The 27,353-nt window shown below is 44.1% G+C and overlaps 2 protein-coding genes across 3 annotated transcripts in view; one reads left to right on the forward strand and one right to left on the reverse strand.

The window, feature by feature from the left end:
* Positions 1-6,484: 6,484 nt before the first annotated feature.
* Positions 6,485-27,353, reverse strand: part of TMIE (transmembrane inner ear) — a 33,283-nt gene continuing 12,414 nt past the window's right edge. The window contains exons 2-4 of the mRNA XM_080974322.1: positions 23,273-23,390; positions 8,319-8,468; positions 6,485-7,436 (exon numbers count right to left, since the gene is read on the reverse strand). Of these exons, the coding sequence (XP_080830448.1) occupies positions 7,330-7,436; positions 8,319-8,468; positions 23,273-23,390 (375 nt within the window). The 3' untranslated portion in view covers positions 6,485-7,329. The remainder of the gene's footprint in view (positions 7,437-8,318; positions 8,469-23,272; positions 23,391-27,353) is intronic.
* The window catches only part of ALS2CL (ALS2 C-terminal like), a 104,069-nt gene continuing 93,690 nt past the window's right edge, over positions 16,975-27,353 (forward strand). Inside the window, exon 1 of one of the 2 annotated variants that reach the window (XM_080974019.1) lies at positions 16,975-17,185. In XM_080974019.1, coding sequence (XP_080830145.1) covers positions 17,054-17,185 — 132 coding nt within the window. In that variant the 5' untranslated portion in view covers positions 16,975-17,053. The remainder of the gene's footprint in view (positions 17,186-27,353) is intronic. The other variant, XM_080974020.1, reaches the window with a different exon arrangement.

The raw sequence follows: 27,353 nt of genomic DNA on the forward strand, positions 1-27,353 counted from the left end.
ATGCACTTTCAATTTGCCTGAAACTGAAAGGTTGAAAACACCCCCGTCCAGGAAGGATAAAGTTAGAATAGCAGATTCATGTCTGTTATTCCAGAGAGAAATGAGATGACTCTCCCAAATAAGTATGATGCAGCGCCGAAAGGGATTTGCATAACATTTGCATGCATTTATCTGAACGTCCAGATGCAAATTTAGAAATAATTATAGTGATTTAAATACATATGCCAGATCGTTCACCCTAGTGTGGAATAAGACGGTGACTAGGTTGCCTGTCATTGTTGACAGATAATTTCTAACCCTCACCCCCTCAACCCCCCCAGACTCCTCTTTTAAGGTTCTTTAACCCAGACTTGGGACAGGACAAACAGAGCACTTCAGACAGGGCTGTCAGATTCAGATTTTCAATAAGCTGTAGTGGCCTCCGGTTGGGCTGAACAGTAGGAAAATCTCCGTTGTCATTCTTCTATTTACCCTTTATGACATAGGTGGAATCTAGACACATATAAAAAAACATGATTTTTTATAACATGTGAAAATGATTTTTTTTAAAAAAAAAAAAAAAAGTTTTGAAAAATATATTGCATTTTCCATAGCTCGCCATCGCCATCTAGTGGCACATTTGTATAATGCACTTTGGAACATGCTCACTGGAAGGACAGATCGTGAAGCTGAGGCTCCAATACTTTGGCCACCTCATGAGAAGAGAAGACTCCCTGGAAAAGACCCTGATGTTGGGAAAGATGGAGGGCGCAAGGAGAAGGGGACGACGGAGGACAAGATGGTGGGACAGTGTTCTCGAAGCTACCAGCATGAGTCTGACCAAACTGCGGGAGGCAGTGGAAGACAGAAGTGCCTGGCGTGCTCTGGTCCAGGGGGTCACGAAGAGTCAGACACGACTAAACGACGAAACAACAACAACAAAGCTGAGTCCCCAGAGAGCTCTAACAGGGTGGAAAATGGGGATAGAACTTTGAAGTTCACTAGATTCTGTTTAATAATAGAGGGTCTTTATTTGGTTGGGTCATGCTTAGTAGGTTTCACACACACAAACACACTGAAAAAATGACGTGCATTCCATTCTGATGACCAAATCTTTTAGCTGGTGTTAAGGCGGCATTCGAGTTAATCAGAATCCACTCGTTTCCCCCTGGCATCACAAACAATTTTGAGTTTCTTGCGGTGGAATATTTAACCGGCAACACGCCTCCATTTCCCTGCGTTCTCTCTCGTTAATCGCAGACATTGATTGACAAGTCCCAGGAGTAGAGGTTTCAATACTCTTCCTCCCCCACTCTTCCCACAACGCAGATCAACATCTTGATTGCCTCAAAGGAGAATGTGCAACTTTGAAATTGCAATTTCCATCCAAAAAGTACGAACAGGTGCCTTGCTTCCCCGCCCCCGCCGAATAGGTGTTCTGCTTTCACCAGCGGTAAACATGTGAATATTCATTACTTTCTAAACTACAAAAAAAAGCTGGATTTTTATTTTATTTTTTTGCATCTCGCACACAGAGAAAAAGCGTTTGAAACTGAAATGAGAATGTATGAAGAGGAATGAAATCCCCTCTATACAAGATTGGATCCAAAAGCTGACAGAATATGCCGAATTAGATGGTCTATCAGAAAAAAATAAAGAACAAATCAAAACAGGAATTTGTTTCAAAATGGGAAGGTCTCAAAGAATATCTGAAAAATAAATATAGTAGTTTATTTTTTTATATATATAAATATTTATTAAGGTTTTCACAATATTACAAAATGAAAAAAGAAAAAGAAGAAAAAATACAAAATAAAAATACTTAAAAACAATTCAATCTTTCTATCATTTATCTTTCATTTACTTGTTTCCCGGACCTCCTCATACCTCCCTTTTTTGTATTCCAGTTCAATTTGTTAGTTCAGCAGTTCCTTTAAGTTTAAATTCTGTTGCAGCATTCAAGGAACTTCAGTAATAGTTGCAAGGTAAATATAAGAAATTAGATATATTCAGAATAAGTTTAATTATGATAAAAGTGTGTATTGACAATAAGAAATATGAAATTGAAATATGGAATAGACGGGAGGTTGGGTCTTTAGTGTTAAGACCAATATATGTTTTATTGTTTGCCAAGAAAATTGTGTGTCTATGGTTATTCTTGTGTGTAATTTGGTATTTGTGGTTTTTTCCCCCTTGCTGTATCAGTAAAAATCTTTAAAAAAAAGAGAATGTATGAAGACTTGGGGATGAAATGGATGCATTAAGGTATACATATTGTTATAGGATAGGGTGGGATTTGATGATATATTGGGGTCCCTTTCAAGCTTGTGGTTTTACATCTGTAAGATGGGCATCCGTGGAAGAAGGAACCGGCTGAAGTGGTTGGACCAGTTTTTCTGTTAAGTTACTGGCCCTGACCTGTCAGGCATCCTTTTCACATGTCTAAAGAGTTGCTCAAGTACATAGAATCAAAGAGCTAGCGATATTTCCAGAAGGAGAGGACATCATTTAAATTGGGGCCTCGGCAGATGTCAGAGTTGGAGTAAGAAGTAGGTCAGCAGCAAAAACAATAAATCGAGGCCAGGGAAGTTAAATCTTTATTCAAGGAAACAAACAACAGCTCAGACCTGGTGGTCTCAGCAACTCTTACTAGGAGGTCTTGCCCCAATAAAACAGTTGCAAGGACTGAATATCCCTGCTGACCCAGTGTCCACTAGGACCCCTCCTCTCCAGGGTCTTTCCTACACAGTCTTAGGCTGTGTCTGAGCACAACTGTAATAATCTCTGGCAGGCAAGCAAGTATTGACTCTCCGGCAGTTTTATGTACATTTATTTACAACAAAACACATCCAGAGCATGGCTTCCTGCCTCCTCACATTGACGATAGTTGGTCAGTCTGAATCTTTGCCCCTCCCACAGCAGGAAGGATGCCAAACTTCCGCCTTTCCCCTCTTGGCCTTCCGTTGCCCTCTGATCTTATCCAGTCTCCTAGAACGGGGACTGAGAAGCTGGCCTTCACCCTCTCCATTTTCATTTGACACAGTCTCAGACCTTTGCCTATCTGCTGGTTGCCTAGCGGCGCTCCAACTGCCATCCACCTCTTCCTCTTCTTGAGAGCTAACAGTGTCTATCTTGAGAAGGGGGGGTCGAACAGCCAGCTCTGATCTGCAGAGTCAGTCTCTCTTTCACTTCGCTCAATTTCTGAGTCTGACTCTTCTGGGTCAAGCGAAGGCATGAGATTTGCATAGCTATGTGCGGAAGATGAAAACGGCCTTTGAAAACCCTGCCTTTGGGTGGTGGTGGGGAAATCCCTCCTGCGTCCCCCCCTTGCTCACTTCTTCGGTGGGGGCTTCTTGGCTGGAGGCTTGGGGGTCCCGCTCCCTTGCCCCCCTCCCTTGGCACCGCCAGCTTTGGGGGTCCCAGACCCTTGCCCCCCTCCCTTGGCACCGCCAGCTTTGGGGGTCCCAGGCCCTTGCGCCCCTCCCTTGGCACCGCCGGCTTTGGGGGTCCCAGGTCCTTGCCTACCTCCCTTGGCACCGCCAGCTTTGGGGGTCCCAGGCCCTTGCCCCCCTCCCTTGGCAGCACCACCAGCTCTGGGGCCCCCACCTCCCTTGGCCCCAGCTCCCTTGGGGTTCCCAGCCCCTTTCCCCCCTCCCTTGGCACCAGCCCCCTTGGGCTTGTCCTTGCCCCCACCCTCCTCTTCCCCTTTCTTCTTCTCGTCTTCCTTCTCCCCGTCTTTCTTGTTTCCTCCCTTCTTCTTCCCCCCTTTCTCTTCCTTCTGGGACTCCTCCCCCTCCTCTCCTTCCTTCTTCTTTGACTTCTTCTCGTCTTTCTTCTTCTTCTTCGCATCAACCTTTCCAGAGACTGTGGGCACCTCCTCCTCTTCCTCTTTCTTTTCCCCGGGGGTCGCAGCTGTCGATGAAGGACGAGAGAGAGAGAGAGGGAGAGAGAGAGAGAGAGCGCAAAAATGAAAACTCTTACACAAAAAACAAACAAACCCCCACCTAAATCCTAAATTTGTTTTTTTTTATTAACAATTTCAACATAACAAATTATCAAAACAAATCATCTTCTTTATCCCCCCCCCTTTTCACACCTCCCACCTCCCCAGCAAACCCTTCCCCCTAAGACTTCCTTCAGCTCCTCTCTCTGATTTCTCTACCCATATTAATTTCTGCATATTGTAAAACTGGGACGTGGGTGGCGCTGTGGGTTAAACCACAGAGCCTAGGACTTGCCGATCAGAAGATCGGCAGTTCGAATCCCCGTGACGGGGTGAGCTCCCGTTGCTCGGTCCCTGCTCCTGCCAACCTAGCAGTTTGAAAGCACGTCAAAGTGCAAGTAGATAAATAGGTACCACTCCGGTGGGAAGGTAAACGGCGTTTCCGTGAGCTGCTCTGGTTCGCCAGAAACGGCTTAGTCATGCTGGCCACGTGACCTGGAAACTGTACGCCGGCTCCCTCGGCCAGTAAAGCGAGATGAGTGCCGCAACCCCAGAGTCGTCCGCGACTGGACCTAATGGTCAGGGGTCCCTTTACCTTTAAGTTACTGAAGGTAATGGGGCCCTGTATATGTCCAGCTGTCCTTTGTCACCAACCAATTTTCACTGTTTTTTGTGTTGCATATATGATTTATTGAATATTTACAATTGTAAACAGATAAAAACATTGACATGATTATTGTAATAACCTGCCGTTTCATAAGAGTTTATATTTAAGCTAGATACTGTAATTAAATGAGCAAATTTAGATAGATAGATAGATAGATAGATAGATAGATGGATGGATGATAGCTAGGTAGGTAGGTAGATAGATAGATGATAGATAGTGATAGATAATGATAGAGACAGACAGACAGACAGACAGGCAGGCAGGCAGGCAGGCAGGTAGGTAGGTAGGTAGATGATAGAGATAAATAATGATAGAGATAGGTAGGTAGGTAGGTAGATGATAGATAGATAGATGATAGATTGATAGATAGATAGATAGATAGATGATAGATAGATAGATAGATAGATAGATAGATAGATAGATAGATGATAGATAAATGATAGATGTTATATAGATAGATGATAGATAGATAGATAGATAGATAGAGAGATAGATAGATAGATATAGATAGGTAGGTAGGTAGGTAGATGATAGAGATAGATGATAGATAGATGATAGATAGATGATAGATCGGTAGGTAGATAGATAGATAGATAGATAGGTAGGTAGATGATAGAGATAGATAATGATAGAGATGATATATAGATAGATGATAGATAGATAGAGGATAGATAGATAGAAATTTATGGATCTAATAGGTATCTAAAGCCATTTGCACATAACAAAATGTTTTTTAATCTTATATTTTGGAAATGTACATCCAGGGTTTTTCCCCCTTTAAATTTTTTGGGGGCCCCCAAGAGAGTGTGGCCCTAAGCTTGTTTAGCTTATACGTAAATCTGGCACTGGGGACACGTATGATAAAGAACCCCAGTTTCATAGGTAGACGAAGGTGTTTAATGGGGGAAAGAACCAGGAACAAAACTTAAGTCAGGAAGGGATGGGCAGTGAGTCTCAAACTTTTTTTTCTGGGCCACACTTAAAAAATAAATAAATCTCGTGCCACACCATTTTTTTTTATTGATAAGAGATACCTTGGAAAACTCCTGGCAGTGCTTGATTTATAGCATAGAACTCAACCACTTTATGATTGTAGGACATCCGAAAAGTATAAAACAATGCAGCTACGTAAGAACACGTATTATTCCCAAAATATACCGTATTTTTTGCTCTATAAGACTCACTTTTTCCCTCCTAAAAAGTAAGGGGAAATGTGCGTGCGTCTTATGGAGCGAATGCAGGCTGCGCAGCTATCCCAGAAGCCAGAACAGCAAGAGGGATCGCTGCATTCCCTCTTGCTTCTGGGATTCAGAATATTTTTTTTTCTTGTTTTCCTCCTCCAAAAACTAGGTGTGTCTTGTGGTATGGTGCTTCTTATAGAGCGAAAAATATGGTAATTACAAGCAATCCTCTTGGATTTGTACCTACAAACTCAATGAGAGGTGTGAGCATGCTCTAATGGTAGAATATCTGCAGCTAGCGAAAGTGACAGGAAGAGTAAGAGACCAACCGAAACAAAAAGTCTATAAGGATTGGAGACTCTTTAAAGAATATTTAGAAAACTAAAAGGAATAAAAGGAAACATCTTGGCAGAATTAGACTGATCCCTGCATTGTATAAATACAAGTTTGTAGGGAGGTAAAAAGAAATTATATAAGAAATATGTAACTGTGTGGTATAAAGTAATGGATAGACAAAGTACAGAGAGATTAATTGGAAGTCAGTTTTAAATTTCTTTTCTATAAATTTTATAATTGTGTTCAATACCAGGCGTATATATGATGATAATTATATTAATTTTCTTATATTTTGTAGTGTGGTGGTTTGTTTGCTTTTTCTGTTATTTGTTTGTTTGTTTGTTTGTTTGATTGTATGTTTGTTTACTTGTATGTATGTCTGTTTTTCATAAATGCATTTATTTTAAATTAATAAAGATATTTTTTTTAAAAAAAAGAGAGAGGGGTGAGCATGCTTTTGCTGGGTAATCTCATTTATTTTAGGTCTAATTCCTCATCTCCTCATCAGCCCAAAGAAGCCTTGTTCTTTCTGCTCTTGATACTATACTATGCCAGACTGAAGTGTTGAAATGTTTCTTTGTCCTTGAATCTTCCCATCGCATTGAGAAAGCCACAGGAGGTCCTATGGAGAAGTCCCTGTTCTGGACTGGTCTCATCTGCCAGAGTGTCAAAGTTACTGATGGACGTTCTTTCCTTCAGCAAAGTGAACAAGGTGCTAATGAAGCTTCCAAGTGGGCGCTTAGCATAAAAAACTAGGGAAATGATCCAGAAGAGGCTAGGTACGTCTTTTTCTTTTCTTTGGCGAGGTTCCTACTTCATGCAAGCCATTTGAATGGGAACGTTTTCCTTTCGCAAGGTGAATTTCCGGTTAAAAGCTAATGATAGCATTCCAGATGGCTGGAGACTTTTTGTTGAAGCTGGGCAGGTTTTTTGTTTTAAAGCAAATTAAATTGACTGCAATCTGAAGGGAGCACCATTGAGTTCAATAGAAATGAATAAATTGAGCGTTACACAGCCTGCTTCCGCGGCTGGAATGTCCTCTTTATGTAGTGAGCGAGAGAGAAAGCGGTAAGAGGAAAATGGCAGAATCAGAGAAGGAAGATCTGGAAGGAGGAGGTCGAAAGCGAAGGAAGGGGGCAGAATCTCAAAAATCTCTGCAGCAGAGTCCTTCTCCAAAGAAAGCGAGGACAAGCCAAAGGAAAATCGTAGGCAGAGGGTGCCCCCTAGTGGATTGGCAGTGCTATTTCGTCTTCCTCTTTCACCACCGGCAGAGAATTTAGAGGAAGGGAGTCGACTTGCCCAGAGAGAGTTGGGAGGTTGTCAGTAGAGCCTGAAAGGGGCAGACAATCAGAAAAGGATATAAGAGAGAATGAGAGAGGGCTAGAGAACTGTGCAACAGCAAAGGGAAGGGAAATGAAGGAGAACCTTTGAGGATTAGCGGCATGCTTAGACTTGAAATATTATTATTATTATCATCATCACCATTATTTGTATACAGTGGTACCTCAGGTTACATATGCTTCAGGTTACATACACTTCAGGTTACAGACTCCGCTAACCCAGAAATAGTACCTCGGGTTAAGAACTTTGCTTCAGGATGAGAACAGAAATTGCACGACGGCAGCGGGAGGCCCCATTAGCTAAAGTGGTGCTTCAGGTTAAGAACAGTTTCAGGTTAAGAACTGACCTCTGGAATGAATTAAATACTTAACCCGAGGTACCACTGTACTGCTCTCCAGGCACAGATAGCGATATGGTTCACAATGCAAAAAATAAGATAAAAAAACACAAAATGCATGACAAAAACAAGAACAAAAACCAGTAAGGGTAGGGAATGTAGCAGGCGAACACACACACAACACAACACAACACAACACAACACACCCTGCACACAACAGTGTTTGAATTATGAAAGGAAAGGCAGGGAAGTGTCGATGACGAGTCCCAACAAATTTAGCAAAATCACACACCTAAATCCCACCTCTGCAAAGTGTAGGAGGAACATTTGTAGTTAAATGGTGAATTTTGGATGCAATGGAGAAGTAAAAGATTTGGATTAAAGATGCAGGAGGAAAGGGTTAACAATGGGACCCACAAAGGGGAAGAAGGGAAGTTGAGGAGATTCCTTGGAATCTTGTCTTTATGACCTATGTTCATATATGACTGTAAACTTTTAATCCGAAAAACCAAACAATAATAATAATAAAACTACCTCCTGGGATTTCGGTGAGCTCATTGAGCGGAGGCACGGTGTCCAGCTTGTCTGCGTAGGTCTTGGCAGCCTGGCGTTTGGCGTAGCGAGCCTCAATCTCCTTCTTGGTCCGAGGTATACGACATTTGAAGATGCAGCACAGAGTGATGACTGCAGGCAGTGAGAAAGACAACATGGAGTTTAGCACGGGCTGCAAGGGGTTAAAACCACACAGCAGCGGATGGGGGGAGGAAGATTGTAGGTCATACTCAACAGATGACTATCCAACCTCTTCTTGGAGAGCTCAAGAGAGAGTCTGGGCAGGGGATTCACTTGCCAAATTCATCTTATCGAAAAGGTAAAGGACCCCTCGGGATGCGGGTGGCGCTGTGGTCTAAACCACTGAGCCTCTTGGGCTTGCCGACTGGAAGGTCGGTGGTTCGAATCCCCACGAGGGAGTGAGCTTCCATTGATGGGTCCCAGCTCCTGCCAAGCTAGCAGTTCGAAAGCACGTCAAAGTGCAAGTAGATAAATAGGTACCACTCTGGCAGGAAGGTAAATGGCGTTTCCGTGCGCTGCTCTGGTTCACCAGAAGCGGCTTAGTCATTCTGGCCACATGACGTGGGAAAACTGTCTGCGGACAAATGCTGGCTCCCTCGGCCAATAAAGCGAGAAGAGCGCCACAACCCCAGAATCGTTCGCAACTGGACTTAACTGTCAGGGGTCCTTTAGTAAAGGTAAAGGGACCCCTGACCATTAGGTCCAGTTGTGGCCGACTCTGGGGTTGCGGCACTTATCTCACTTTATTGGCTGAGGGAGCCGGCATACAGCTTCTGGGTCATGTGGCCAGCATGACTAAGCCGCTTCTGGCGAACCAGAGCGGCACACGGAAACGCCGTTTACTTTCCCGTCGGAGTGGTACCTATTTATCTACTTGCACTTTGACATGCTTTCGAACTGCTAGGTGGGCAGGGCAGGGGTCCTTTACCTTTACATTTAAAGGACCCCTGGACAGTTAAGTCCAGTCAAAGGCGGCTCTGGGGTTGTGGCGCTCATCTCGCTTTCAGGCCGAGGGAGCCGGTGTTTGTCCGCAGACAACTTTTTTCCGGGTCATGTGGCCAGCAGGACTAAACCGCTTCTGGTGCGACAGGACACCGTGACAGAAACCAGAGCCTACGGAAATGCCGTTTACCTTCCCGCTGCAGTGGTACCTACTTATCTACTTGCACTGGTATGCTTTTGAACTGCTAGGTTGGCAGGAGCTGGGATGCGGGTGGCGCTGTGGTCTAGACCACTGAACCGATCAGAATTTTGGTGGTTTGAATCCCCTCAACGAAGTGAGCTCCCGCTGCTCTGTCCCAGTTCCTGATTTTATCAGCAAGGAGGGCTATGTCTATGGACAGTTCCCAGACTGTTGCTCTAACCATTGCACAACACCACCGGTCTTCGGACCAAATGGGAGATTGGGAGCTAGCAGGATCAGTGCTGGAGGCGATCCAGAGAGTAGGATCCATACCAGTGGATTCAAGTCATTGGAGGTTTTCCAACAGAGGTTGGCTGGCCGCCTGTCATTTATACTTTTCAAATTTATACATTTCACTAATTTTACAATCCTTTTAACATTTCCAAATTTTGACTTCCTTCCCCCTCTTTCTGTGGTTCCTCAAATTTGTTTTTTAATATCTTCTGCATCTCCAAATTCATTTAATTTGCTCATTTCATTACAGTATCTACTTTAAATACAAACTGCAGGTTATTACAATAATCATGTGGATGTTTTTATCTGTTTACAATTGATCTGTAAATATTCAATAAATCATTTCCATTCTTTTATTAAAAGTTTGTTATCTTGATTTCTTATTCTTCCGGCGAGTTTTGCCATTTCTGTCCGTTCCATAAGTTTTTGTATCTATTCTTCCTTTGCTGGGACTTCCTTTCCATTTTGGGGCAAGTAACATTCTTGCTGCTGTAGTAGCATACATAAATAAATTTCTACACAATTTAGGTAGTTCTGTCCCTATAATTCCCAAAAAGGATTTTTGAGCATCGCAGGGGATTGGACTAAATGGCCGCTGGGGGTGTCTTCTGATTCTACAGTTCTATGACTCTAAAATCAAGAGTGGGGAAGCCTCTTTCAGGTGCAAACGGCGCCAGAGGCAAACGGGAACAGAGCTATGGGTGCGAATTCTACCTTAGAATAGAATCATAGAATCATAGAATCATAGAGTTGGAAGAGACCACAAGGGCCATCGAGTCCAACCCCCTGCCAAGCAGGAAACACCATCAGAGCACTCCTGACATATGGTTGTCAAGCCTCTGCTTAAAGACCTCCAAAGAAGGAGACTCCACCACACTCCTTGGCAGCAAATTCCACTGTCGAACAGCTCTTACTGTCAGGAAGTTCTTCCTAATGTTTAGGTGGAATCTCCTTTCTTGTAGTTTGGATCCATTGCTCCGTGTCCGCTTCTCTGGAGCAGCAGAAAACAACCTTTCTCCCTCCTCTATGTGACATCCTTTTATAGATTTGAACATGGCTATCATATCACCCCTTAACCTCCTCTTCTCCAGGCTAAACATGCCCAGCTCCCTTAGCCGTTCTTCCTAAGGCATCGTTTCCAGGCCTTTGACCATTTTGGTTGCCCTCCTCTGGACACGTTCCAGTTTGTCAGTGTCCTTCTTGAACTGTGGTGCCCAGAACTGGACACAGTACTCCAGGTGAGGTCTGACCAGAGCAGAATACAGTGGCACTATTCCTTCCCTTGATCTAGATGCTATACTCCTATTGATGCAGCCCAGAATTGCATTGGCTTTTTTAGCTGCCGCGTCACACTGTTGGCTCATGTCAAGTTTGTGGTCAACCAAGACTCCTAGATCCTTTTCACATGTACTGCTCTCAAGCCAGGTGTCCCCCATCTTGTATTTGTGCCTCTCATTTTTTTTTTTTGCCCAAGTGCAATACTTTACATTTCTCCCTGTTAGAATTCATCTTGTTTGTTTTGGCCCAGTTCTCTAATCTGTCAAGGTCGTTTTGAAGTGTGATCCTGTCCTCTGGGGTGTTAGCCACCCCTCCCAGTTTGGTGTCATCTGCAAATTTGATCAGGATGCCCTTGAGTCCATCATCCAAGTCGTTGATAAAGATGTGGAATAAGACCGGGCCCAAGACAGAACCCTGTGGCACCCCACTAGTCACTCTTCTCCAGGATGAAGAGGAACCATTGATGAGCACCCTTTGGGTTCGCTCAGTCAGCCAGTTACAAATCCACTGAGTGGTAGCATAGTCAAGACCGCATTTTACCAGCTTCTTTACAAGAATATCATGGGGCACCTTGTCAAATGCCTTGCTGAAATCAAGGTAGGCTACATCCACTCCCTTCTGAAATCAAGGTAGGCTACAACCTTTGCAAAACGGTTTGCATTCCAATCATGCAAAAGCCAGAGGTGTCTCGACAGACTTGTGCCCATTTTCCACCCAGGCAATCTAGAGGCATTTTAAGCAACCGGAATGTGTAACTCAGACCCCGTGAACTGTCCCACATTTCCCACCGATATTCTTTAGAGGAATAAAAAGAAGGCAGGGCATGTAAGCTAAGCTCCTCCTCCTAAGGCAGTTTATATAAATACACCTTGAGGATTTTTTTTGCAAAGCTTCCTTGCAGGTAGAAATCTAGCACCTCAGGGAGAAGAGTCCTGGTTCCCCTGACATGCTCATTCTGCAGAGAACTCTTCCCCAGCCCCTAGTGAACAGCATTCAAGCACATTTAAAAAAACTAAATATATTTTGTTAGTTTAATGTGTTTAATGTGTTAGTGTTATGTAGTGTTTTTGTATTGTATTGTATTGTTTTTGTAGTGTTTAAATTGTTGGAAAAGCAATAAATATTATTTAAAAAAAACAAAACTAAATATATTAAACAGCTCCTGGCAGTAATATACTCTGCTGCCCTTTTATGACCGGATGAAGCTGAGCTTTCAACCTAGACGAAAATGAGGGCTCGTTGCAGTTCTCTCATCCCTCAGATAAGAGGCACGAACCATCTCCAGAGAAATTAAAACCCTCAGTTCTAGCTTTCTGTTAGTGGGCAATGATTTATTTCTCCCTTCCAAAAATCCATTTCAAACCCTCCTTCGCTGACACAGATCTTTCAGTGTGTTGGAAGCGATCACTGCCTCCTTTAGTTCTCTGGCAAAACTTGTTTAAGCTTCAGAGCCTGCGTATGTTAAGGTTTCCCTTCACTGGATTGCACACCGTGATAACAGAGGGAAGAGATCCCCTGAGCACGTGCAGAGTGCCTTTCGCTGACGGCTGAGAAACCCAAGCAGCTCTGACCCATCTGGGATTAACATATACAGACCGGTTCAGGAGGACCTCAGTGTCCGATGTGTGGGGTAATGAAAAGACTCAACTTAGGAGGAAAAAATAGGAGGCAGGAGAGGATGAAAATGAGGAACGCATCGGGCAGGAAGGAAATGATGGAGCATTTGCTATCGTTCAGCAACGATGGAATTGGAAACCATAAATTAGAGGAAGTTAAAAAAAATAAAAAGCCTTGCTGTGAGCTGAAGAGACAAGATAGCAAAGCATTTAATCAGCCTTTAAGGAAGGCTGTGGTTGTCCTAACAAATGAAAATGTCATTCCATGGTTAATAATGTTGGTGATTTCTGCAAAGCTATTCCCATGCTATACAGTGGTACCTTGGTTCTCAAACGCCTTGGTACTCAAACAACTTGCAACCCAAATGCTGAAAACATGGAAGTAAGTGTTCTGGTTTGCGAACTTTTTTCGGAAGTCAAACATGCTCTGTTTTGAGTGTTACACTTCCGTTTTGAGTGTTGCAATTCCATTTTGTGTGTTACACTGAGGTCTGTTTCTGCTATTTATTTTGCGTTTTTCTTTTTGCGGCTCTTTTTTTGTGACTGTGTGCGACCCAGCTCAGCTACTGACGGATTGGTTGTGTGCCTACAATACATTGTTTATTGCTTTCATTTTATGGATCAATGGTCTCGTTCAATGGGTAGGCAAACTAAGGCTTGGGGGCTGGATCCGACCCAATCACCTTCTAAATCCAGCCCCCGGACAGTCTGGGAATCAGTGTGTTTTTACATGAGTATAATGTGTCCTTTTATTTAAAATGCATCTCTGGGTTATTTGTGGGACATAGGAATTCGTTAATCCCCCCCCCTTCAAAATATAGTCTACCCCCCCCCCCACAAGGTCTGAGGGACAGTGGACTGGCCCCCTGTTGAAAACGTTTGCTGACTCCTACGTTACATAGTAAAATCCATGTTAAATTGCTGTTTTAGGGGTTGTTTTTAAAAGTCTGGAACGGATTAATCCATTACTTTCTACAGGAAAGCACGCCTTGGTTTTAGAACGCTTTGGTTTTGGAACGGACTTCCGAAACAGATTAACTTTGAGAAACAAGGTACCGCTGTAGTTTGAAAACCTCTTGGAAAGCATGGATACTTAATCACCGTTCAGAGAAGGGGTTTTGTGTTCTGGATGGCTGTTGTGCTTCTTGCGAACGGCGGCAGCAGGAGGCCGCATTAGCTGAAGTGGTTCCTCAGGTTAAGAACAGTTTCAGGTTAAGAACGGACCTCCGGAACAAATTAAGTTATTAACCCGAGGTACCACTGTAATTCCCTTGCGATCGTCATTCTGTCTCCCTCATGAAACAGCACCACGGAAAAGACTACATTGAAGCCTTCCCCCTTTCTAGCTGCTAAGCAAGAGGAGGGTTTTAAAATAGAAAGATGATAGATAGATAGATAGATAGATAGATAGATAGATGATAGATAGATAGATGATAGATAGATAGATATAGATGATAGATAGATAGATAGATAGATAGATAGATAGATAGATAGATGATAGATGATAGATGATAGATAGATAGATAGATAGATAGACAGATAGATAGATAGATATAGATATGATAGATAGATAGATAGATAGATAGATAGATAGATAGATAGATAGATGATAGATGATAGATAGATGATAGATAGATGATAGATAAATAGATGTTGTTGTTTAGTCGTTTAGTCGTGTCCGACTCTTCGTGACCCCATGGGCCAGAGCACGCCAGCCACTCCTGTCTTCCACTGCCTCCTGCAGTTTGGTCAGACTCATGTTTGTAGCTTCGAGAACACTGTCTTTACAGCATTGGACTTTCCTTTCGCTTCCAGGCATATCCGCAACTGAGCGTCCTTTCAGCTTTGGCCCAGCCGCTTCATCAGCTCTGAATCTACTTGTACTTGTCCTCCGCTCTTCCCCAGTAGCATGTTGGACGCCTTCTGACCTGAGGGGCTCATCTTCCAGCGTCATAACTTTTATATGCCTGTTGTCTTTGTCCATGGAGTTTTCTTGGCAGGGATACTGGAGTGGCTTGCCGGTTCCTGCTCCAGGTGGATCACGTTTGGTCAAAACTCTCCACTATGACCTGTGGCCCTGCACAACATAGCTCATAGCTTCAATGAGTTATTCAAGCCCCTTCGCCACGGCAAGGCAGTGATCCATGAAGGGGAGATAGATAGACAGACAGACAGACAGACAGACAGAGACAGACAGACAGATAGCCAGACAGACAGACAGACAAACATAGAAGCTTGAAACATCTGGTCACTTTCACCATCCAAAACAGTGGTGCTTATTTAACAGTGCAAATCCTCTCCACACTAAACACAGGCTCTGTTCCTTCCTACTTCAGATGCCAGCGGTGAAATTAGAGCCCTAATGCTGGAACGGTGCATCCCAGCGTGGATTTAATGGCCCTTGCCATTTTTAAGTGCCCGTGACAGCGCACATTTCTCTCCCCAGGAATCAAATCCCCTTGCTCTTTTACAAATGTAAAAACCCATCAGGCTAAACAGGCAGGGAGTGGTAAAACAAGGAAAATACTCAAAGGTAATAATAATAATAATAATAATAATAATAATAATAATAATACGCTTCATTGGAGGTTTTTAAGCAGAGGTTGGATGGCATCAATGCCAGGGTTTCTTTAGCTGTAATAATAATAATGATAATAATGATAATAATAATAATAATAATTATTATTATTATTATTATTATTTATACCCCACCCATCTGGCTGGGCTTCCCCAGCCACTCTGGGCGGCTTCCAACAAAATATTAAAATACAGTAATACATCAAACATTAAAAACTTCCCTAAACAGGGCTGCCTTGCATTCTTCTTCTTTCTTTGGTGATCCCTCATAGCCGACTAAGATTGCCTTCCCTAAACACGGTCTTAACAATGAGTCCGTAAGTGACTGTGGAGGCCAATTCTGGATCCACACATCCTTCTACAGTGGGGACATTGGTTTCCAGGCGGGAGTTGATCACAGTGTGGATTTGCCAAGCGTGCCTTCCTCTTAGCACGTTTCTCCCCTGCATCCTGAGTTCGAGTGTCTTCAAAGCCCATGACACCTTTGGTAAAGGCTGTTCTCCAACTGGAGCGCTCGCAAGCCAGTGTTTCCCAATTGTTGGTGTTTATAATACCTTTTTTTAGATTTGCCTTGAGACAGTCTTTAAACCTCTTTTGTTGACCACCAGCATTACGCTTTCCATTTTTAAGTTTGGAATAGAGTAGTTGCTTTGGAAGACGATCATCAGGCATCCGCACAACATGACCAGTCCAACGAAGTTGATGTTGAAGAATCATTGCTTCGACACTGGTGATCTTTGCTTCTACCAGTACACTGATATTAGTTCACCTGTCTTCCCAAGTGATGCATAAAATTTTTCGGAGACACCGTTGACGGAATCTTTCGAGGAGTTGGAGATGGCGCTTATAAGTGGTCCATGTTTCACAAGCATACAGTAAGGTTGGTAGTACAATAGCTTTGTCAACAAGCATTTTGGTTTCCCTGCGAATGTCCCAGTCCTCAAACACTCTGCGCTTCAATCGGGAGGAAGCCGCACTCGCAGAACTCAGGCGATACCGGATTTTAGCATCAGTGTCGGCCTTTGTGGACGATGGGGTTGGACTAGATGCTTTTTGGGGGTGCCCTTCCAACTCTACAATTCTATGATTCTACAGGCTAAAGCCAGCCCACCCTGACTCTAAAATGATCCAGATCCTATTAACTCCTTCTTTTCATCACAGGCTGCAGAGATCGGGAAGTTCCCTGGAGTATCAAATTCTTTCTTTCCTGAAATCCGTCAGAAAACAGCATGAATCACTCTTAAACAATGTTTGACCTGCCTCTTCCTATCTGAGCAAAGGTCTTAGGACAATCCCTGCATACCAACCTAGATATGTAGACTATTTGCATGCGTTTCAAGCTGCTCTTAGCTTATCGCTGATTTAAACAGCCATTCGCGTGCTTAAAAAAGCTGTTTTCCACTCTTTTTACGCATGGTTTTATTGCTTTAAGCTTAGGCACAGACTACCTGAAGGACAGTGCAAAACGAACAAGGCTCTGAGGTCTTCAGAGACCCTCACAGGAATGCTTGGTGGCTTTCTGTGAATCTATACCTCTACTGCTGCCTTCAGAGGTCTTTGATCTCCTCCAGCAGAATTAGGGTTTGGTCATCCCACAAATGGTCAGAGAACAGCCCCTTTTTCTCGGATCCCGCCTTCAGGAAAACTTCAAAGCATTTCAGGGATAAAGATAAGAGGACTATCCTGTCGCCATGAAATTTCTTGCCTTATCTCCCTGCTCTGAACTGAAACCAGGACCTCTCAGGCCAGACAGGCCTGTCTCAAGAATTTCTTAGCCCTCCAGATCTGATGCTGGGCAAATCCTGGTTATGCATTCTGGAGGAAGGAACTCTGCGTTCAGCCAAAGAGCCACCTTTTTTCACCCACAAAGTCCTGCCATTTATTTACCTTTCTTCCTGGGGACGGTGAAGATGGGGTCCCCTCCTCTGCGCGGACAGGTGGTAAGTTGTGAGGCTCAATACTGCCGTGCAAATTTTGCATAAATTCAGGGGCGGGGGACCTGTGGACTTTCAGACGTCCTTGGACTCTGATTCCCATGAGCCCCTGCCAGCATGGCTAATGCTCAGGGTTGATGGGAGTTGGAGTCCAGTTTCATCTGGAGGACTATAAATTCCCCATCCTTGTTCTATTATCTTAGTAGGGCCAGTTCTGGGGTGACTTCTAATACTTGCTCAGTTATTTTGCATATGCGGATGATACCCAGCTCTACCTCTCTTTCAAATCAGAACCAGTGAAGGCGGTGAAGGTCCTGTTTGAGTGTCTGGAGGCGGTTGGAGGATGGATGGCAGCTAACAGATTGAGGTTGAATCCTGACAAAACAGAAGTACTTTTTGGGGGGGACAGGAGGCGGGCAGGTGTGGAGGACTCCCTGGTCCTGAATGGGGTAACCGTGCCCCTGAAGGACCAGGTGTGCAGCCTGGGAGTCATTCTGGACTCACAGCTGTCCATGGAGGCGCACAGGTCAATTCTGTGTCCAGGGCAGCTGTTTATCAGCTCCATCTGTACGCAGGATGAGACCCTACCTGCCAGCAGACTGTCTTGCCAGAGTGGTGCATGCTCTAGTTAACTCTCGCTTGGACTACTGCAGTGTGCTCTATGTGGGGCTACCTTTGTAGGTGACCCAGAAACTGCAATTAATCCACAATGCGGCAGCCAGACTGGTGACTGGGAGCGGCCGCCGAGACCACATAACACCAGTCTTGAAAGAGCTACACTGGCTCCCAGTGCGTTTCCGAGCACAATTCAAAGTGTTGGTGCTGACCTTTAAAGCCCTAAATGGCCTCGGTCCAGTATACCTGAAGGAGCGTCTCCACCCCCATCTTTCTGCCCGGACACTGAGGTCCAGCTCTGGGCGGCTTCCAGCAGAATATTAAAATACAATAACCTATTAAACATTAAAAGCTTCCCTAAACAGGGCTGCCTTCAGATGTCTTCTAAAAGTCTGGTAGTTGTTTTTATCTTTGACATCTGGTGGGAGGGCGTTCCACAGGGCGGGTGCCACTCTGCCTGGTTCCCTGCAACTTGGCTTCTCGCAGAGATGGAACCTCCAGAAGGCCCTCAGCCCATGGCCGGTAAACCTTGCCAACCCCTGTTCTAGATGGTAGGTTGATCATCGCAAGGCATCAGGGTCAAACCCAAGGCCCAGCCAGGGTTGCCAAGTTGACCAAAAATGGCACCGTGAGCCACATCAGGCCTGCAAGTCGGGGGTCTCCTCCAAAGTCAGTTGGGGTGCAAGTGGGAACTCAATGCTGTGCTGTTGAATTGCATCAACTAGTTCCTTGGGAGGTGATGATAAAGATAAAATTACAGTGGTACCTTGGGTTGCATACGCTTCAGGTCACAGACTCCGCTAACCCAGAAATAGTGCTTCAGGTTAAGAACTTTGCTTCAGGATAAGAACAGAAACCGTGCTCCGGTGGTGTGGTGGCAGCGGGAGGCCCCATTAGCTAAAGTGGTGCTTCAGGTTAAGAACAGTTTCAGGTTAGGAACAGACCTCCGGAACGAATTAAGTACTTAACCTGAGGTACCATTGTATCTCTAGGTGTTTCATTATGGCTGCCAAAATTAACAGACCCTCCAAGGATCCCTATTTTCCAGGGACGTCCCTGATTTTGAGAAGCCAATTGATCCTGGAATGTCCCATTTTTCCTTACGACGTCCCTATTTTCATAGAGTTATCTGACCCCCCGAACCATCTGAAGGCAATCCTGTATAGGGAATGTTATTTTTTTAATTATATCTTATTATGTTTTTACATCTGTTGGAAGCTGCCCAGAGTGATTGGGGCAACCAAGTAAGATGTGTGGGGTATAAATAGTGAAATAATCACAATGGAATGGGACATCCCTATTTTCACAGGAGAAATGTTGGGGGGTATGAATTAATGGAAGTTTGGCTTTTTGGATACCACTGCCGTTACCCTGAGGTAATAGATCACACACAAACCTCACTTTATTTTGAAAACAATTACAAGTATTCTCCAAAGTCAGCCTTCAGCAGGCTTGTTCTAAAAATGATAGATTCCCTTTCTGCTCCTGGAGATAAATAGCATTGTCGGTGGGAAAACAATAAATGAAATTAGCCGAAAGATCCTTCCACTCTGTTTGCTGCAACAAACGATTGCTGACTTTAGAGAGCGAAATCTGCCTCGCTCATGAGTAAAGGCGCGAGGTTGTCTCTTATACCCATGTTACTTTTGGGGTGACGCATGCTTTTTTTTAAAAAAAAATTAATCATTTCTCCAATACAAACAACAACCGCAAAAAAACACTACAACAAAAGTCATAGTAACAATAACACAATTTGACAATTCAGATTTAAATACACTGATATACCTATGACTGCACCCTTTTAACAATATTTTCCCACCTCTCTCTCCTCCCACCACTGTCTGCCTTATCGCTTAAATATTCCTTCCAGATTTCTTCATATTTATCCATTCTTAATTTGCGTCGACATGCAATTCGTTCATATGTAGCTAATCTGTCCATATTATCAATCCATGTGCTCAATGGAATCTTTTTGCGGCTCTTCCAATTAATCAAAACAAGTTTTTTTGCTTCTAATATAGCATGGTACATCCATTTATTTATTTTTACCCCTTGAAATCTCCCACGTATCCGGAATATAATTTAGAATTAAATTCAATTCCCCTAAATAACAATTTCTCTTTATTACTCTTACTATAAATATCCTCACCTCGCACCAAAATGATCTTATCATCGGGCAGTTAATCATCATATGTACTAAGTTTGCATTTTTACTCCCACATCTCCAGCAGTTGTCTGCCCTTGTTATTTTCTTCTGGTATAGTTTTGCTGGGATCCAGTGGACTCTGAATATTGTGCTTAAAAATGTGAATCAGCTCTCAGAATAAAAGAGTGATAGGCAGCCCTCTGAGCTAATTTAAGAATGTAAACAGAACTTCTGGGTCAGGCCAGTGACCCATCTAGTCCATCTATTCTCACAGCGGCCAACCAGATGCACATTATGGGAAACCAGCAAGCAGGATTCGAACAGAGGAGCCCTCTTCCCTCCTGTAGTTTCCAGCAATTAGGATTCAGAACCATCACTGCCTCTAACTGTGGAGGCATGGCCCAGTCATCCTGGCGAGCAGCCATCGATAGCCCTCTCCTCTAATCCTCTTTTAAACCTCTCCAGCTTCGTGGCCATCACTGCCTCTTGTGGCAGGGAGTTCCACCGTTTAACAATGTGCTGCGTGAAGAACAACTTTCTTCTGTCCATTTTGAATCTCCCAACATTCGTCTTCATTGGACCTCCACAAGTTCTAGAAATTATTATGCTTGTGATGACATTCCTATTATTGCGTTTTGCAAAAATAGCACTATTTAACTACAGTGGTATCTCGAGTTACAGATGCTTCAGGTTACAGGCGCTTCAGGTTACAGACTCCGCTAACCCAGAAATAGTGCTTCAGGTTAAGAACTTTGCTTCAGGATGAGAACAGAAATTGTGCTCTGGCGGCGCAGAGGCAGCAGGAGGCCCCATTAGCTAAAGTGGTGCTTCAGGTTAAGAACAGTTTCAGGTTAAGAACAGTTTCAGGTTAAGAACGGACCTCCGGAACGAATTAAGTTCTTAACCCGAGGTACCACTGTCTGTGTTTTCCCCATGCCATGCATTTTTATAAACTTCTACATGAAGAAGTATTTTTGTGTGTTCGTGAATCACCTCTCAGAAGAAGGGAGCGATAGGCAACCCTGGTCTTTGAGCATCTTGGAAACCTACTCCCGAGTAGACCTGCCTATGCTGGCTCCCTGAAGGGGCCAAAGCCTTCTTGCTTGAGAGCAGAGATGATTTCTGAGCTAACCTGAAGAATAAGTTTTGTTCACGGTTCTGCAGCTGTTGCTTGGGAAGCAAATGACACTTAAAACCAGGGAATTACGTATGAGTAACATGCATCTCAGAACTGCCAATGGGGGGAGAGTTGCTGTTGCGCTCAGGTACTGCTTTTGGCCTTCTGATTGGCCACTTTGGATGGCCAATCAGGACTTACCTGAGCCCTGGGCCTGATCCAGTACGACACTTACGTTCTGCTGAGAGGGCCTCTGTGAGCAGGATCGTATCGGCAGCCACGGTCTCCTAACCTCCATGGGTTCATTCCTGTCCGGTCTTCTGAACATGCTGTTGTTGTTGTTTAGTCGTTTAGTCGTGTCCGACTCTTTGTGACCCCCTGGACCAGAGCACGCCAGGCACTCCTGTCTTCCACTGCCTCCCGCAGTTTGGTCAAACTCATGCTGGTAGCTTCGAGAACACTGTTCCACCATCTCGTCCTCTGTCGTCCCCTTCTCCTTGTGCCCTCCATCTTTCCCAACATCAGGGTCTTTTCCAGGGAGTCTTCTCTTCTCATGAGGTGGCCAAAGTACTGGAGCCTCAGCTTCAGGATCTGTCCTTCCAGTGAGCACTCAGGGCTGATTTCCTTGAGAACGGATAGGTTTGATCTTCTTGTAGTCCATGGGACTCTCAAGAGTCTCCTCCAGCGCCACAATTCAAAAGCATCAATTCTTCGGCGATCAGTCTTCTTTATGGTCCAGCTCGCACTTCCATACATCACTACTGGAAAACCATAGCTTCTTCTGAACATAGCTGTCAACTTTTCCCTTTTCTTGCGAGGAATCCTCTTCGGAATAAGGGAATTTCCATTTAAAAAAGGGAAAAGTTGACAGCTATGCTTCTGAATGAGCAAGGGGCGGGGCCAGGGGCGGGGCCATCCACCAGCAAGACCACGCCCCTCTCTGTGCACCATTCACACCTTGTTGTGTGAATGATTCAGCTTTCGAAATTCGCCAGGCGCATTTTGCACCCGGCTATCGGCCATTCGCAACCAAGTAAAGATGCCCAGACACCAGGATAGCACCTGACATTTCCTCCATCCTGAGATACAAGCCTGGGGATCTTGGCTGTTTTCACACACTAGGAACGCATCCTGCAGAATTCTATCTGTTCTATTTTATCTACGCCATCAGAATGAATTTCAGGAACCAAAAATTGAAAAATACAAATTCTAAGCCACCGTCCCCCAAAATGGCAACCAGACATTCCGTTTTGGCGACTGTAACCCTGGTTTAAGGAGTCATTTGGCGCCTAGCTTATACAGTGGTTCCTTGGTTCTCAAACGCCTTGGTACTCAAACAACTTGGAACCCAAACACTGCAAACCCGGAAGTAAGTGTTCCAGTTTGCAAAAATTTTCCAAACCAAAAATGCTCCGTTTTGAGTGTTACGCTTCCGATTTGAGCGTTACGCTGAGGTGAGTCTGGTTTTGCTATTTATTTTGCATTTTTGTTTTTGCAGCTCTTTTTGTTATGTACTGAAGTTCTCACCCTGGGCCAGCAGGGGAGACACTGTAGATAGTTTTCACTCAGGTCCACACATGCAAATAAGGGATTGAAAGTGACGTTCAGTGATTGAATAGTTACAGAAAGTGGTTACTGTTGCGTTGTAGTGGAGCCCTATATAAGCAGGCTGGCTGAACCCTTCAGTTCAGTTTTGTTCTGGCCTGGGAATAAACAAGAGCTGTTTGAAGAATCGCTGTATCGTCTGATATGTTCACCCACAACTTAGCACTTTTGTTTTTGTGACTGTGTGGAACCCAGTTCAGCTACTGGTGGATTGTGTGACTGCCGTACATTGTTTATTACTTTCATTTTATGGATCCATGGTCTCATGAGATAGTAACATTCATGTCAAATTGCTGTTTCAGGGCATAGCCCTGTCAACGTTTCCCTTTTTTAAAGGGAAATTCTCTTATTCCGAATAGGATTCCTCTCAAGAAAAGGGAAAAGTTGACAGCTATGTTTCAGGGGTTGCTTTCAAAAGCCTGCAACAGATTAATCCATTTTGCATCACTTTCTATGGGAAAGCGTGCCTTGGTTTTGGAACGCTTTGGTTTTAGAACGGACTTCCGGAACGGATTAAGTTTGAGAACCAAGGTACCACTGTATATCTGAGTTTCTAATGCTGGAATGAGGCTCTCGGGGTTAGGATGGAAGACAGAGAGGTGGGACTTACTGACGCTCATGACAAATAGGGCAAAGATCCCAACCACTTGCCAGAGGCGCAAGCCCCAGATCACCACAGTCTCCGATGTGATGGGGTCCGGTTTCTTTTTCGGCGGCTCAGTGGTGGCCTAAAAAAAGAACAGGAAATGTTAGAGCATACGGGTGGAAGGGTCAGGGGATCGTACCCAGCTAAGCCCTAATCAGAGTAGACCCATTGGAATTAATATATCATACACTTAAACAAAGGTTCAACAAAGGTCCATATAGTTAAAGCTCTGGTTTTCCCAGTAGTGATGTATGGAAGTGAGAGCTGGACCATAAAGAAGGCTGATCGCCGAAGAATGGATGCTTTTGAAATCTGGTGCTGGAGGAGACTCTTGAGAGTCCCATGGACTGCAAGAAGTTCAAACCTCTCCATTCTGAAGGAAATCAGCCCTGAGTGCTCACTGGGAGGACAGATCCTGAAGCTGAGGCTCCAGTACTTTGGCCACCTCATGAGAAGAGAAGACTCCCTGGAAAAGACCCTGATGTTGGGAAAGATGGAGGGCACAAGGAGAAGGGGACGACAGAGGACGAGATGGTGGAACAGTGTTCTCGAAGCTACCAGCATGAGTTTGACCAAACTGCGGGAGGCAGTGGAAGACAGGAGTGCCTGGTGTGCTCTGGTCCAGGGGGTCACGAAGAGTCGGACACGACTAAACGACTAAACAACAACAACCTGAGTTATATTGTTTTCCAAGTGAGGTCTTCACTAAGGTAAATTCACAGGAATTTAAAGGAAGAGACTCTCTCTCTCCACAAACACACACACACAAAATATACAACAGGGCTAGTTCCCCTCTCTTCCTCAGAAAGTCCAACACCATCTCCTTTGTCTTGCTAATATTTAGGTGCAAGTTATTCTCTAAACACCATGTAGATACTTTGTGAACCTCTCCGCTGTACACTGATTCATCTCCACCTGTAATTAGACCCATTATGGTAGCATCATCTGCAAACTTAATAATTAAAAACTAGGGGGGTTTAATACCTACGGGACCGCCTCTCCTGGTATGTCCCACAGAGGAACTTATGGTCTTCAAACAAAAACATCTTGAAGGTCCTAGGCCACAGAGAAGTTCGGCTGGCCTCAACCACAGCCAGGGCTTTTTCGGCTGTGGTCCCGATCTTGTGGAATGCTCTGTTACAAGAGACTAGGGCCCTGCGGGACTTGACATCTTTCCGCAGGGCCTGCAAGACAGAGCTGTTCCACCAGGCCTTTGACCAAGGCACAGTCTGACCCCCTCCTTTGGTTATCCTCATAGAACTCTAGCCCAATGGTTGCCATTAATCTGATTTGAATTGATTTTATAATGAAATGATTTTAGAATGTTGTATCACTTTACTGTTGTTAGCCGCTCTGAGCCCGGCTTCGGCTGGGGAGGGCGGGATATAAATAAAATTTATTATTATTATTATTATTATTATTATTATTATTAAGGCTCGTACACAGATTTCAGACTGCAGAGCTCTAACTGCGCAAAAGGAATTCAGAGTTGAAATAAAATGGGGGGATGTTCTTACATGCGCACAGCCTTACACCTTGTGGCAGTGAGTTCCACAGTTTCACTATGCGCTTCGGGAACAAAAACTTTATTTTGTCTGCCCTGAGTCTTTCAACCTGTAGCTCCATTGCACGGTCCCAAAATCTAGTATTGTACTACCGTTATATCGGCTGCCCTTTCGGATAGCGTTCTCTCTCCAGCTCACAAGAATAAAATACAATCAGCAGCAACATAAAAACTTCTTCGGCTGCAGGAAAAGAGATCAAACCAGTTTAGCACACAAATAAACCATAAATTGCATGTCAGGTATTAAGAGGCCAGCTTTGCAGTGTCTTTAAATGCCAGTGCAATGTAGCGGTTTGGCGGTCAGAATAGGACCTGCGAGGCGCAGGTTCAAATCCCCACTCGGTCATGAAGATCGTCTACCTAGCAGGGCTGTTGGAAGGATAAAACAAAGATTGGGAGGAGAATTATGGACCCCACTTTGAGTTTGTGGGAGGAAAGGTGATGAAGTGTGCGGCCATCTGGTGGCTTTCTGGAGCCGAGTGAAGACAATATTATAAATGTTCCACCAATTCTGGCTTCTGAAGATGCATCTGTTTACACAGTTCCTTTCATCTCTCAGCCTGATGACTCAGCTGTACAGCTGCAAATACCACATTTTAAGCGCATTGAATAAGTGAATTTTAATATTACGGTCAAAGACCAGTTCCGTCTCACTTAGAATATCAGGAAAATCGTAAGACACAAGAGGAATACATTGAATTGCAATTGGGTATAACAGAGGGATGGGGGTGGCGCTGTGGGTTAAACCACAGAGCCTAGGATTTGCTGATCAGAAGGTTGGCGGCTCGAATCCCCGCGACGGGGTGAGCTCCTGTTGCTCGGTCCCTGGTCCTGCCAACCTAGCAGTTCGAAAGCACGTCAAAGTGCAAGTAGATAAATAGGTACTGCTCCGGTGGGAAGCTAAACGGCGTTTCCGTACACTGCTCTGGTTCGCCAGAAGTGGCTTAGTCATGCTGGCCACATGACCTGGAAGCTGTACGCCGGCCAATAAAGCGAGATGAGTGCCGCAACCCCAGAGTCGGCCGCGACTGGACCTAATGGTCAGGGGTCCCTTTACCTTTACTTTATAAAAGAGACAATACAGATATAGCAGTTAAAAATATATATAAAATCTTGATCACTAAAATATAACCTAAAATTGTCATTTAAAACCTCAGTCATTTTGGTAGTACAGCTTGTTCCCTAAGTTTTATACAAATGTGACACTAGATGGCGATGATGAGCTTATGGCAAATTCAATATATTTTTCAACACACCCCCTTTTTTTCCCCTTCAAAGCATTTTCACAGTGTTTTTATATGCGTCTAGATTCCACCAGTGTCTCTGGTTTCTATCACTGCGACGGTTGAATGGTGTTGTTCCTCTGCACCTTTTAATCGTGGTCGTTTACACCTGAAAGTTTCAATTGCAATCTTTTTTTACATGTATTTTAATTACTGTATGAGGTTTGTTGTTGTTGTTTTAGGAAACAAGATTCTGTATTTTGACAATGCTGTGCAATTCTTTTTTAAAATTTTGTAAGCGGCTTAGGAGTCAATCTGGGCACTCAGTGGTTACAAATTAAACAGCAGCAACTCTCCCGACCTGGAAGTAAGCATGACTGGTAGAGGAAGCTGCTAGGAAAAGCAGAGCAGAGGAGCAGAAACAAGAGAGCGAAGCAAATAAGTTGGCAATCCCTAGGAAGATTAGAGCGCCCCGTAATTAATGTTTGAAAAAAGCAACTTCAAAGGCAGCAAACCCTTTGAAGGAAGCTTGCGCTGTCCTTAGATCTTTGCACAAGTGAGGATTCAACGGAATCAAGCTCAGAACAAGCTAATAAAAATATTTTTTCCAGCCGTATCTTGCTGGAATACGCGATTGCATTTGCAAATAACGTTGCTGGCAACAGTCTGCGGTGCCAATTAAACTGTGTTGCAGCGCCGCTTGCTGTTCAGAGTACGTACTGCAACTGAGGAAACGCAAACTGGGAGGGGCAGGTTATCGGAATTTAAGATGCATTTTCGCTTTTGTTTTTAAACAGTTACTTTCTAACTGACTGGTGCAATTGTAAATACAAAGACAAATTAAAAAGCAAAACGGTATTCCTAAAAACAACCCCCACCCCCCAAAAGAAATCCCTCCTCAATGCATTTTAATTCCCATTCCCACTGGCAGGCAAATTGCGATCGCTTGGTGCAGTCCTCGAAGGGATCAAAAGGAGCGTGAGGGTTTTGCAAAACATCTATTGCATTGCTTTACTCCCTCCCTCCCCTTTCTTATCTGAATATGAAATTACAAGATAGAGGAGAAAGTCCATTAAAAGCTCATTAAAACATTTTTTAAAAAAGAAAGAAAGAAAGAAAGAAAGAAAGAAAGAAAGAAAGATGAAGTATCAAGCCAGGGGCGAAATTAGGCTTTACAGTTGTACCTTGGTTCTCAAACGCCTTGGTACTCAAACAACTTGGAACCCAAACACTGCAAACCCGGAAGTAAGTGTTCCGG

The sequence above is a fragment of the Podarcis pityusensis genome, assembly GCF_964106645.2.
Source record: "Podarcis pityusensis genome assembly, chromosome: 12".
Lineage (NCBI taxonomy): Eukaryota > Metazoa > Chordata > Lepidosauria > Squamata > Lacertidae > Podarcis > Podarcis pityusensis.